Raw genomic sequence first — 12,547 nt, 5'->3', positions numbered from 1 at the left:
CCCCGGGATACGCCCACGCTTCAGAGGCAGAGATGGCGTCGGGGCAGAAGAGTTGTGGAGAGTAGCATAGATCAGATCCTGAACATCTGTCTTCTTCTGACATAATTTATTTTCCTCTGTCTTTCACTCCCCCGACAACATCATCCTTCCTTCGCTGTTCGTCGCCTCACCTGCACACATCTCCACGCTTCATACAGCTGCTAATGTATTTTTAGACCGCCCACAGTTATTTTATTGATGGCCAGAAGCCCGACTGTGACACCTCTCAGTGCTGTTAGCTGCTCTGGGCTGATGGTTATTTACAGTCCTGCTTCCCTGATGAACTCTGACATGAGCTGCAGAGGCCAGTCCCTGATATAGACAGGCTTTCAAGGGATTCGCTTATAGCTCTGTTGGCTGGTGTCTCCCTCCTCCACTGCTTGCTCTATCTGGATTACTGATATGTCGTGGATGTGGACTCAAATGAGGATTTATAGGCCTTGTTATTTTCAGGATGCATCCTGAGGAATTCAACATGTTGTGATCAACAGCTCCATGATTGGCCGTGTGTAGTGCAGTTGTCAGACTGGACAGCATGCCCTTACACCGTGCCGTCAAATCATTACGAATGATTAGGAGAGTCACAGGAGACACACATGCTTTTATTTCTCCTTTTCCCCCCCAGGGAAAGGTGGGGGAACGTAGGCAGCAGAGTAGAGAGGGTGACTGGGGGAGGGGAGAGCCAGTGACCTCTCAATACTGAGTGCTTCTCCACAACTCCCCAGGGCCTGTCACTTCAGTGTGATGCTCGTCTGCTGATCTGTCTTGAAGGCTCAATCAGTGATTTGTTGACCATAAGTTACAGGCATTACGTAATATAAAAAGAAGTTGAAAATATAAGACTAATTTATTTACATTTACACACTTCAGTAAAGCAAAATCACCTTTTACATTCAAAGAAAAGTTGTACTTGTCTGCGGTTAGTTGGCTTTCCATCAATTCAGAAGTGAGGTGCCAACTTGCATTGCCCTTTTTAGCTGCTATTAGACATGCACTGAAGCCCCCCCCGTAAAATGTTAAGAAAATGTCAGTGAGCCCATGTGACAAAACAGCAGGGGAATTTCCAGAAAATTCCCAGTGAGGAAGTGGTGGTTTTACAGTGGTGGTAAAAAATGGAAGAATACAGATATGTCAGAAGAGGTTCAAGCCCTTGACGAAGATGTCAACTTGTAGGTTTATTGTCAAAACAAAGTAAACATAACATCTGAGTCAGTAGCTTCTTCTTCTACCATCTTCAATGTGCTGTAAACAAAAACACTGTGCAATGGAATTTAAACTTTACATCCTGCCTCCTGCAAGCTCTGCCCAGATGCTATCCCTCGCCTGAATGTTCCGGAAATGTTCGTGTTGCTGTGAATGCGTCTGAGCCGAACAATCTCGTGCTGCCATCTTCACCTTTTTGAAAGAATGTAGAACGGGTATAATTAACAGAGCTTAATCCTTTTCTCTTTGTTTTGTCTTCAGGAACGAGAACAGAAACAGAAACTACTGGACCCCACCCCAGTTCGCACATCACAGCGCTTCTCTGGAAAACACATTCAGCCAGAGGACGAGGTGCGTGTGTTTGTCTGTGTACATGTTTTTAAACTACATCTGCAGTAGCATAATGAAAACATCTATTTACAGACATAATGATATGTTTTTCCGGAAAATATTGTTTTTTTACTAGTGCAGTGCTTCCCCGTGTAATTAGGTGTTTCAGCCCCTAGCAGTATTTTGGGTCTGGGTTTCTTCTGTCCATCATTCCTACTGTTAAAGCTTATCCCATGATCAGTCCAGTGTAAAGTAATGGGCTTGTCTTGTGTCTTTGTATTCAGGACTGTCTGAAGGCTGTCTCAGAGGAGGAGAAGAGGAAAGATGAGGAGCTGGACAGGCAGGTCCTGCTGGCTGAGCAGCGACGAGAAGAGGAGCGGATTCTGCAGGAAGAACGGCAGATGGAGAAGATGGAGAAGATCAAAGCTGTGGAGGGTAAGATGGATGGACACGCAGATAGATGGGTCACAAATGGAAAGTTGTGCGAAACATCCCACATCATACTTCATACTGCAGCAGCTTCATACTTAAAAAAAAACTGGTGGTAAATGCAAGAAAGGTTATTAAACAAAAATGAAGCTAATTGCCAGAAGTCAAAAAATCAAGGAGCAGCAGTCATTTCATATTCTTTCATCAGCGACCCGTCAGCAGCAGGTAGGTGTCTTTCATGTTCCTCGTCCAGCTCCGGGATGAAGGGCAGACTGGATCGTGAAGGACACCCCATGCACAGGCTTTAACATTTCCACTGCTGCTGGTTTGGCTCTTAACGGCTGAGAAATCTCCAGTAGCATAGCTGCATTGGAAGCCTTGTAATTTATGTATAGTACACAGAGACTGTGAGAGGGAATGTTCAGGGCCTTTAATCACAGGATCACTTCTCCTTTTCTCCCTCCCTCTGATGTCATCTGTCAAGGGTTAATGAACTGCTGATTGTGCTTCAGTGGAGGAGCCTCATTAATGTATTATAGATGAACAGCAGGACCTGGCCTGACTCTCTGTGTGCGTTGCATATGTGGAATCCACCCTCAAACATCTTTAATGCACACGGCAGGGGGGCTGGCAGGGCCTCTCTGCCTTTCATGTTAAAAGATAAAGCGGTGATACATTTCTCCTCTGCTCTTTTGATCAGCTGTGCCCGAGAAAAGATGGCTCATGAATCGCTCCCTCTGCTTATCTGAATTGCTGCCGCCTCTGATGGCGAACGCCTGGTTTTCATTGACTCCCATGACATTGTCAATGGGCACAAAGTGCAATTTAAACTGTAACTCGCAAGCCTGAAAAAGCAATTAAATCATTGTTGGCCTGAAGCCTCCAGAGACTGGTGATTTTTATTGTTTGTGCGTCTAATTGCCCCCCCCCCCCGTGTTCATCCTTCTCTCTCAGAAAGAGCAAAAAGGCGTAAGATGCGAGAGGAAAGGGCCTGGCTGCTGTCTGAAGGCAAGGACCTGCCACCTGAACTCCTGAATCTGGAGCCTTCTTCACCTGTCCTCAGAACACGCAGGAATAAAGAATTGTAAGAGGCTTTGTGCATTTCTGACATGAGATTTCACTCTCTACTGGAATTACTCATTGATTCTTATTTGTAACATGTCCTGTGTTTGACATTACAGCTATGAAATGGATGACGACTACACTGCCCTGTACAAAGGTATGCTTACAGGATCTCTACTAGAGACCATTTCTTTGTCTCAATCCACATGTCTGAACTGATCTAATCTCTCTTCTTCAGTGCTTGAGGTGCTGAAATCCCATAAAGACGCTTGGCCTTTCTTGGAGCCTGTGGACGACTCCTACGCGCCCAATTACCATGAGCTCATCCAGGTACAAGTAACTGTCATTGTTTTCACTAATTGTGTTTGTGAGTTAATGAATTCATGTTTGGTTTATCTCCGAATGTGTATGTGGATATTTGCATGAGGTTTTAATTGTTATTCTCTTATTCTTATCCCCTCAGACGCCCATGGACCTGTCAACCATTGAGAAAAAGCTCAATGATGGCGATTACATTGTTAAGGAGGAGTTTGTTGCTGACGTGAAGCTCATGTTTGAAAACTGCATCGAGTACAATGGAGAAGACAGTGGTAAATGAACACAAATCCAGTTCCTCCCATTAACAGGTTGTCTCAGCAGGAGACCACTGCATCAAAATCAATTCCAGTAGATGAATGTTGTGAGAAAGAAGTGCATATATGCGTTCATGGGGGTGAGAAACGGGGGGTGAGAGTGGGAGAAAGAGCAAAAGAAAGGGGGCTGGACCTAGTGGTGGTTTGGGGCCGGGGCCAGGGCAGCCTTGACAGTGATTAATGGGGAGTGATTGAGCTGTGCTCCAGTGCTCAGGGGGATCTGAGCCTTGCAGTGCCAGAGAAACATTCCAGGCCCTAAGCCCCCTGTCTGGAGCCATCCATCCAACTGAATGCTCTCCCCAGGGACGGGGGGTAGAAGAGTGTGTAGGGGGGCCTGGATGGAGGAGGAAGGGGTTGGAGGGAGCAGGGGTCAACCGACGCCCTCTGACCTGGTCAGTCAGCCGGTGTGAGCTGAGAACAGAGGAGCAAGTGTGTGTCTATGGGTACATACATGCAAATTATTTTGCAGTGCTCGAGGGGTAAGGGTTAAGAGTGGCCAAGAGATGGAGTGATGTATGTTTGGAAAAGAGGAAGTGAATGAAAACCTATTATTGTTTGAGGATACATGAGTGGATGTGCTACAGGTGTTTTGAGTGTGTGACTTTGTTTATGTGGTTGTGTGAAAGAACTTTTGTTTGCGTTATCATGAGCCTACCTGACGTTGATCCCTGTCTGCTTCCAGAGTACACCATCATGGCAGAGTCCCTTGACCGGTGTTTCAGTCGGGCCATTTTAAAACATATTCCAGCAGAGGACTGCGACACGGACGAGGAATTCCACATCAATCGAGAAGACAAGGAGCGCAAAGACAAAAAGCGCAACCGTGGCAGTAAAGGTTTGGGGCCTGAGAGTCTGATCAAGGCCACTGAGCAAGTCCAGCGTAAGAGAAACTCACAGGGGGGCAAAGGCACCACACCCTCCGAGGAAGAGGAGTACAAGCTGACACGACCACCACCTCCTCCTCACTGGGCCAATGGCCCCCCTCACCCCCACAGCCTACCTCCAAGCCATCAACGCATCCATGGAGGAGACATGAGAGGCTTGTACCACCCAGGGCAACAGGTATTGACAGCACAACTTTCTTTTTTAAAGTTTGAATAAATATCTCACTTATTCTCACAATAATTAAAGCACCGTAATCCTATTTCTGTATGAAATCTACAAGGAAAGACTTAACAATTCTTTCCATTTTACCAGCTCCGTCATCCACATGGGCCCCCTGCTCACCATGGTCCACCTATGTATGCCCAGAGGATGGGTATGGACCCCCGCTTCACTTACTCAGCTCATCTTTCCAGGCACGGAGACCCTAATTTGAACCGCTTCGCCAGTGACTTCAACATGCAGGTATGGATTACTGTTACTGGTATTAGTTACTGTAACACTGCATGCAATTCATGTGTGTCTGAATATATGTAGCTAAGTTTCTTTATGTGGATATCTTATACTAGGCTCAATAATGTTGAATTAATAGCATTGTTTGTGTTACTGAACCTTATTATGTGTACAGACTGATGTATAGATATACTGATCAAAACGCCCTTATTACATTTTCTTTTGTTTTTCTCAGCACCGCATGGTAGAAGGACATCACATGGGTCCGAGGTATCCAGTGGGCCAGGATCCTAAACAGCAGCCACATCCACACCAGCAGCAGCACCCTTACATGGGTCCGGCTCATGGCCCATCTCTGGGCCCACGTCCCGTGGCCCTGCAGCCTGGACCTCCTCCTGAAGCCAGCATGTACCCATCCCACCACCATCCAGAGAGCCACACCATGCACCCCATGGGCAACAGATTCTCAGGACCAGGTGGACCAACTCAACACAACTACCCAGGCTTGAGACAACCTGGCATGGCTCTCTCACACATGTGGCCTGGTATGAATCACCAGGAGAGACCCAATGGGATGCACATACAAGATCCCAACATGGTGAACCAGCGCAACTTCGGTTACGGTGGAGTCCCACCTCCAGTAGGGCATAAACCATGGCCAGAAGCTGCAGGATACCCTCACCCTCCTCCCAATGCCCAGTATCAAATGTCTGCAGGGGTCAGCTCCCAGGGGCCCATGTCCCCCCGTCCCCCTGTTACCCACCCAGACTCCTCTGGCAGGACACGCTTGGCTTCCATGCTGGAAAGCCCAGAGATGCTGGCCCTGCAGCAGCTGTCAGCCTCCTCTGGACCCCCTGCTGGTGTCCCTCATCAGCACATGGGCAACTTTCAGCGGCCTGGGCCCCCATCAGGAATTGGCAGCATCCCAGCTCACCCCTCACAGCAGCCTCCCCCTGCCCCTGAGGTTCAGCTGCTGCATCCTGCTAAAGACAATGGGCCAGACAGCCAGCTCCCTCAACAGACAGACACACAGCCCAAAGGTAGACCTGACCTTCTCTCTTATTATTTTGCTTTTCACATTCTGCATGAAGGAACCCAAGTACACTCTAACCTTTTTCTGCACAAATGTTCTTCCTAGTCTTAGTGTCTCAATTTGTTAACCATCACAGAAAACATCCTTGCCCTTCCTCCCCTCAAATGTTTTTTTGTAATTTGATTTTAATCATTTTTCACAGTAAGTGGCAGAATTCATATTCATTGATGTAGTGAAACCTCTTGCTGGTTGTTGTCAGTTAAGCATCTCCAGCAATCTTACAGATGTGTTTGCATCCTGTCTGTAAAGGAATGGAACAGCAACACATTTTATAGGTGGCATTAAATGACAGCCCTCTGTTCTTTCCTTGTTTTTATATCTGTATTCTTTGAGGCTACATTTTTCTTGTAATTATAGTTCATCAATCATCAATGCTAACCTCCCCTTGCTATTCTTTTGTGCTAACTCATCTTTCATTCTTCTGTATGTGAACAGGCACAACGTCAGAGAACAAAATGGCTGTCAGCAACATTTCTAAAGAATCTTCTTCACACAAAAAACACTTTTTCAATTAATCAAGAGCACCCGTCCAATCCCAGTCCTACAGGACGCCACAGTGAGGCCGCAGAGGGAATGCAGAGACCCCCAGTCCCTAAATTGGTCCGATTACAAGAGAATCCCTCTGGACCATCAACAGAGAGTCAGTCCACCACCAACTGTCCTCCTCAACCCACCAATGCCACAACTGTTTCACCCCATCTCAACACAAGTAACATCAGCTCCAGGGATCCCGCTCCACTCAACACCTCTAAGCAAACTCAGAATAGTCCACAGCAATACGAAGCAAGCCCTGCACTTCTTCCCCAGAATGCACCACCACTGCAAGTACCAGCGTCTCACAATTCCACTCAGCAGATGTCGGAGAACAATTCCCCACACGTGCAGAATGCACATCAGCAAAGTGAGCATCAGCAGAATGTCCAAAAACAACAGCAGCAGCTGCCTCATGCCACCCAGAGTACCCCCCCTCAATGCCCCCCTTCCACCTCGCCCCAGCTAATGACCCAGAATTCACAGCAGCACAATTCCCTGCTACCCCCACAACCAGTCCACCAAAACATCTCTCCCGAACGTCCCACGCAGAACAGCCCCATGCATGGGATGCCACAGAGTGCTACACAAGGAGCTCAGCCTGGACCCCCTCAGCCAGCTCCTCTCACATCTTTACCCCCCAGTCATCCTAGCCCACTGTTGCCCTCCCAGCCAAGTCCAGCAGACCATGGTAATCAGAGACCCAGTGAGCCGACAAGTAGAGCAGACACAGAAGTAGTGCCGTTCCTCCGCAGCACAACGTGATGAAATCCGGGCCTCCGAATGTTATTTATAAAACACCAGGATTTCAGCCCCGGTCACCATCAAGCGCAGCTGTTGAGTAGTAACACGGGTATGCAGGCTCAGAGAGGGCTCTCACCTGGTCACAATCCAGCCATGCCTCCTCACTCCCAAGTGAATGGAGCCATGGGTCCATACAGCATGGGCAACCCTCCACATCCACACTACAGCCAGACGAACATGACCAGGTCCATGCCGTCATCTGCTCACCACCCGTACCACAACCAGACCATCAACCCCCTCCACAATCCTGCTCAACACCCCGCCTACCACCAGCAGGGAGGAGCTGCCTACTCCTACCACATGTCAGGCCAACAGCACCCTCAGGCCCACCCCAACATGTACCCAGCTCATCAGTACCAGCAGCAACACTTCTACCCCCAGCACCATCCGCAAGCTCAGACTCATAACCAAGCCACCAGTAGAGGGGGCTATCCTCAAGATGAGTGGCATCGGTCTCCTTATCAGCCTCACCAGCCAATGGCTCCTAACGCCTACCTACCTGTAGCCAGTGCCAGAAGCAACGCTCAGTCAAAGATGGAGAGCAGTGTATCACCGCAGGGCTCGGAAGCCTCCAACGGTACTAGTTTAGTTTCCCCTGGCTCTGTGTCTGAAGCAGGCCCGGAGGAGGGGAAGCGTGAAAGGAGGTCGCAGGCCAGCGGCAGTCCAGCTCGTATAGAGAGCTCAGAGCGACCTGAAAGCCCAAAGGAAATCCTGGATCTTGACAGCCATAATGCAGCTGCTCGCCACCGTAGCACCCAACCACATCAACACCCAGCTGCACACATGGCGTCTGGCTTCATGTACAACCCACGCATCATGCACCCTGGGATGCAGCATGGTGGAGTTGGAAATGGAAGCCCTTACCCTCGCCAGCCATACCCAGATCTAGGGCGCTATGCTGGCCAAAGACCTCACCCACACCTGATGGAGGCTCTGCAGCGCCCCCAGCAGCTGCCGTACTCCCCGGGTCAGACACGCATGGCCATGTACCAACATCCCCGGCCCGGTGGGCACTTCCAGGGCATGATGATTCAGCAGAGAATCCTGTCACCGGAACACTTCCTACACCCAGGGTAAAAAAAAATCATTCTCCTGCAGCTCTCATAGCCATGTTCTTATATCTCTTTGAGCTTCTATATCACTTTTCTGCTTTAGTCCATTTTTAGAAGTGTATATTATCTTTGATAATATTCATAATATTTGTAACTATGATTGAAAAACTAAATCCACAGTTATGTCCCATAATAAACAGGTAATGGGACTAAAAAGTACCGAACACGGACGTCCTGTTGTAATCTTTGTTGCTGCAGATATTCATACTCTCTAAATCTGAATCTGATTCAGTCTGTCAAGAAGAGATGGATTTTAGAATTTGCCATTTGCATTCAGTTATGTTCTGTTACATACTTACTAATAGTTACTGGTACTTTCAGTACCCATATACTGATAAGGGGATGAAGTGGTGCTAGATGCACTGCCCCATGTTTGGCCAATCAGAAGAAAGTGGGCTGAGGCCTTAGCTAATATGACTTATTTCAGTAGCTGCAGAACACAACAACTTTTAAACTGTGAATAATGCAAAGTTAGCTCATTTGTAAAAAATCATTTATAAAAATATAGAGCTGGAGATGAATAAAATTGGTCCCATATAAATGAGTGTTAACATTTGTTTTTTTTCCTGTGTTTACAGGCAACAAATGATGGCTGCTCCAGGCGGCCCCAACAATAAACAGGGAGTGTGACGTGTGAGCAGAGTGAGTTGAGCTAACATAATTATACAGAACTTTCCTACCTGCTGTCACATATATTTCATACCTTAGGTTACTATTCCTAAGATCATCGTTAACACATGTGCTCTATTTTGTTCTAAATTCTATTTGTTTAACTCGCTCTTCTTCTTTCAGACATGTCAATATCAAAGAACATCTGGACAAAGCGGCGAGCTGAAAAGAAAGAAGATGAATGCTGACTGTGCAGAACGAGGCCCCAGATGAGAGGCTCCGCTTCACACACATCTTTTAGTGATTGTCTCACACTGAACAGATTTCTTTGAGCTCGGCTCTGCCCACCACTGGACCTGAGTATCTGACCAAGCAGCTGGTTTGACTAAGATGATAAAAAAAATGTGAAATGTTATTTAGCCCTGGAGAACGGTTCCCCTGCTCTTCTCCACACAGAGCTCTCTCACAGGGGTCAAGAACTGAACAGCTCTGTGGAACTGTTGAAGATTCACTCGAGGACTCTCCTGTTTTCCATCGTGAGCCTTTGAACTCGAATCCTCCAGGAGAAGGGCAACTTTTTAACCACTAGTTCCACCTGCCAAACACAGGGGACGCTGCCTTCAAGAAGCCCTTTCCTCTTTGAGGAGTTGGAACACGGATGTATTAAAGGCCACTGAACTCAGCCTGTCCGTCCTGTTCACTGAATGAATCCATCATACTGAGGAAAGGGACTTTTTTTTTTTTTTACTACTATTTTCTGTTCCGACTGTATCATGAAACTCAGGTGTAGAAAAAGGAGGTACTATGAGACTGTCACCCTGACCCGGTCGACTCGCAGGCCCCTCGCCAACTGCCTTGGTCCCCTTTTGTGAATGTATGAGTGAATGTGTAGGTTACAGCACAGTAGCTGCATGTGAAAGAGCACGAACACTGATCATCTGTCTGAAGCATGAAAACTGTCCCGAAAGGGCCCAGTCAGTCACTGTCCATCTCCCCCCCCCCCCCCACCCTCAACAGTGTTTCTCTGCTCGCGGAGCAAACGCAGGAATATGCATCTTTCAGAGCTGCCTTCACTGATGAGAATGTCTTTGACTTAGCAGAGAGGGAAGCGACCAAGATGGCGATATTCGTATCTGACCACACCTGTCTCTGTTATGCACTACATGGTTTCTGTTGGTCTAGAACTGAGAGGCCTTGGATAGTCTTGTTTTTAGTCAATGCCTGGTAACGTGTATATATATGTATGAAAATATATATATATATTCACTTTTACTGTAGAGTCAAACCTCTTATTACAGATGAGGTAAATCTTTCCCATTAGCTGGTGTAGGCACATACGCACACGACCACCACAGACCCATCAAATCCTACTGTTGTGTTTTTGGGACGTTTTTGTTGCATTCCACCTACGAACGTGTAGCTTTAGTCCTTTTGTTTGTTCACAGCCCTTCGCTTTGCATGGTTCCTCCCTCGTCACCATTTCACGACTAAACATATCCTCAGGGTGTACAGTTTCTATATACGGGTATTTTTCTGAATTACTATATGTAAGAGGAGCAGCAAAAGGAAATCGGGGCTTTACGACCGTGACAACCACCTCACGTGATGAACTTCTTTTTTTTTTTTTTAAAGGGTCCGTCTTCATCGTCCTGAACAATATTTGGCTCAGCAAGCTGCCAGTCTGTTTGTGTTTGTGTTATTGCAAGAGAAATTGATCTAATTTGTTTTTCTACATTCCTGTAAATTTGATTTGTCGTCACAATTAATTTTGGCCTCGTCAACCTATGTCGTTTTCTCATAACTGGTGTATTGTTTTGGGGATTCTTTTCATTCACCCTAGCATATCAATGTTGCACCTGTGTGACCCCCCCCCCCCCCACCCCCCACCCCCCCACCCCACAAGTGATGGCAGCAAATGAATCTACCTCATCCAGCCCGTCAGTGGCATTTACGGTCCCCTTTACTTCCTTTCATACTCTGCCAGACTCCTGTGGGTCAATGTTTTCTGACCAGCTTTAGCTTCACCCTGGTAGTTTTTTAGACTCTGAGAACTGATGAGGAAATGGCCTTACAATACTTCCATCATGAGAGGACATCTACGGTCGCCGTGCACAAATCTGGCCTCAACGAGACGCTGTTGTGATCTTTCAGCTGTCGGTTGGTCACAGAGTGCAGGTGCCAGTGTAGACGGTCTACTGGGTACTTTTCCCTCCCAGTTGTTTAATGTCATCGTTGGGACTTTGTTGTACAGATTGCATGCCTCCCTGCCTACATGTTGTTGAAACTAGACAAAGTAGGCTGAATTCCAATCTAGGGTCTGTGATAGAGTTTATTAGAGTTTGGCAGATGTATAATGGCCTTAGAAATATGTAAATAAGGCTTTGTTTGAGGGGGAAAATGGCGGAACGTGAAAATGCTAGCAGCTGTGAGGCAATTTTATAAACGTGTCACACAAGACTTGCTATTTTGTTGAAATAGGGAAGTGTCTCAATATTTGGTGAGCCTGATGGGGCCACTGTGGAGGTAGCGTGTTCACTCATGTGCTGTCTAACGTGTGAAGGGCAGTGTTTGTTTTTAAAGATCTGTGAGGTTGTGATACTGTCTTGTGTGTGTGTGTGTGTGTGTGTGTGTGTGTGTGTGTGTGTGTGTGTGTGTGTGTGTGTGTGTGTGTGTGTGTGTGTGTGTGTGTGTGTGTGTGTGTGTGTGTGTGTGTGTGTGTGTGTGTGTGTGTGTGTGTGTGTGTGTGTGTGTGTGTGTGTGTGTGTGTTACTGGTGTGTAGAATTGACACCAGACGACTGGAAGTGTGCGTTCAACTCTTCATCTGTTACCCTGCTGTCATCCCTCTGCACTAGTGAAAACCATTTAGACGTGATTAAATGTGAATCATATTTATTTGCTCTTTTAAGAATTTTTGTACATTTTTGGACTCGTTTTAATATAAATGTGCTGTCTGTTCCTTTTTTTTTTTCTTGATGTTATTTTTTTTAAGCAGTTGTCTTTTACCTCAGTAGCATGGTGGTATTGGAAAAAAAGACCTGTGTGTTTTTAAGTGACGTTTACAAGTTCTTATCTGACTGACATAGATTATTTTGGAAATGGAACTGAGTATTTTCTATACTGTACATTTCTTAGAAATAAATAACTTTTCTTGAACAAGAGTTTGTTTTATCCTTGAAATCATAACTGTTTTCCAATGTTTTACTTTTTTTCTTTTTCCAATTTCATTTGACCTGAAACTTGCAACAGTCCTTTAATTGTAACTGCTGTGAATAAATGGAGATACAAAGAAGCCGTGCCAGCGCATAGTAATGGGACATGTATCAGTAATTTGTTAAGAGAAACTGAAAGGCCAAAAGTAATGAAATGC

The 12,547-nt window shown here is 46.5% G+C and overlaps 1 protein-coding gene across 1 annotated transcript in view; it reads left to right on the top strand.

Annotated features, from left to right (window-relative positions):
- LOC117763250 (cat eye syndrome critical region protein 2 homolog) overlaps nucleotides 1–10,174 on the top strand; it is a 35,008-nt gene extending 24,834 nt beyond the window's left edge. The window contains 15 exon segments of the mRNA XM_034588211.1: nucleotides 1,504–1,593; nucleotides 1,857–2,007; nucleotides 2,956–3,085; nucleotides 3,183–3,220; nucleotides 3,302–3,393; nucleotides 3,527–3,653; nucleotides 4,378–4,757; nucleotides 4,893–5,042; nucleotides 5,266–6,070; nucleotides 6,559–6,617; nucleotides 6,619–7,384; nucleotides 7,387–7,448; nucleotides 7,450–8,531; nucleotides 9,149–9,212; nucleotides 9,363–10,174. Of these exon segments, the coding sequence (XP_034444102.1) occupies nucleotides 1,504–1,593; nucleotides 1,857–2,007; nucleotides 2,956–3,085; nucleotides 3,183–3,220; nucleotides 3,302–3,393; nucleotides 3,527–3,653; nucleotides 4,378–4,757; nucleotides 4,893–5,042; nucleotides 5,266–6,070; nucleotides 6,559–6,617; nucleotides 6,619–7,384; nucleotides 7,387–7,448; nucleotides 7,450–8,531; nucleotides 9,149–9,200 (3,984 nt within the window). The 3' untranslated portion in view covers nucleotides 9,201–9,212; nucleotides 9,363–10,174.
- The last annotated feature ends 2,373 nt before the right edge of the window (nucleotides 10,175–12,547 follow it).

Source organism: Hippoglossus hippoglossus, chromosome 6, assembly GCF_009819705.1.
Source record: "Hippoglossus hippoglossus isolate fHipHip1 chromosome 6, fHipHip1.pri, whole genome shotgun sequence".
Taxonomy (NCBI): domain Eukaryota; kingdom Metazoa; phylum Chordata; class Actinopteri; order Pleuronectiformes; family Pleuronectidae; genus Hippoglossus; species Hippoglossus hippoglossus.
This window is presented reverse-complemented; position numbering and strand designations above follow the sequence as displayed.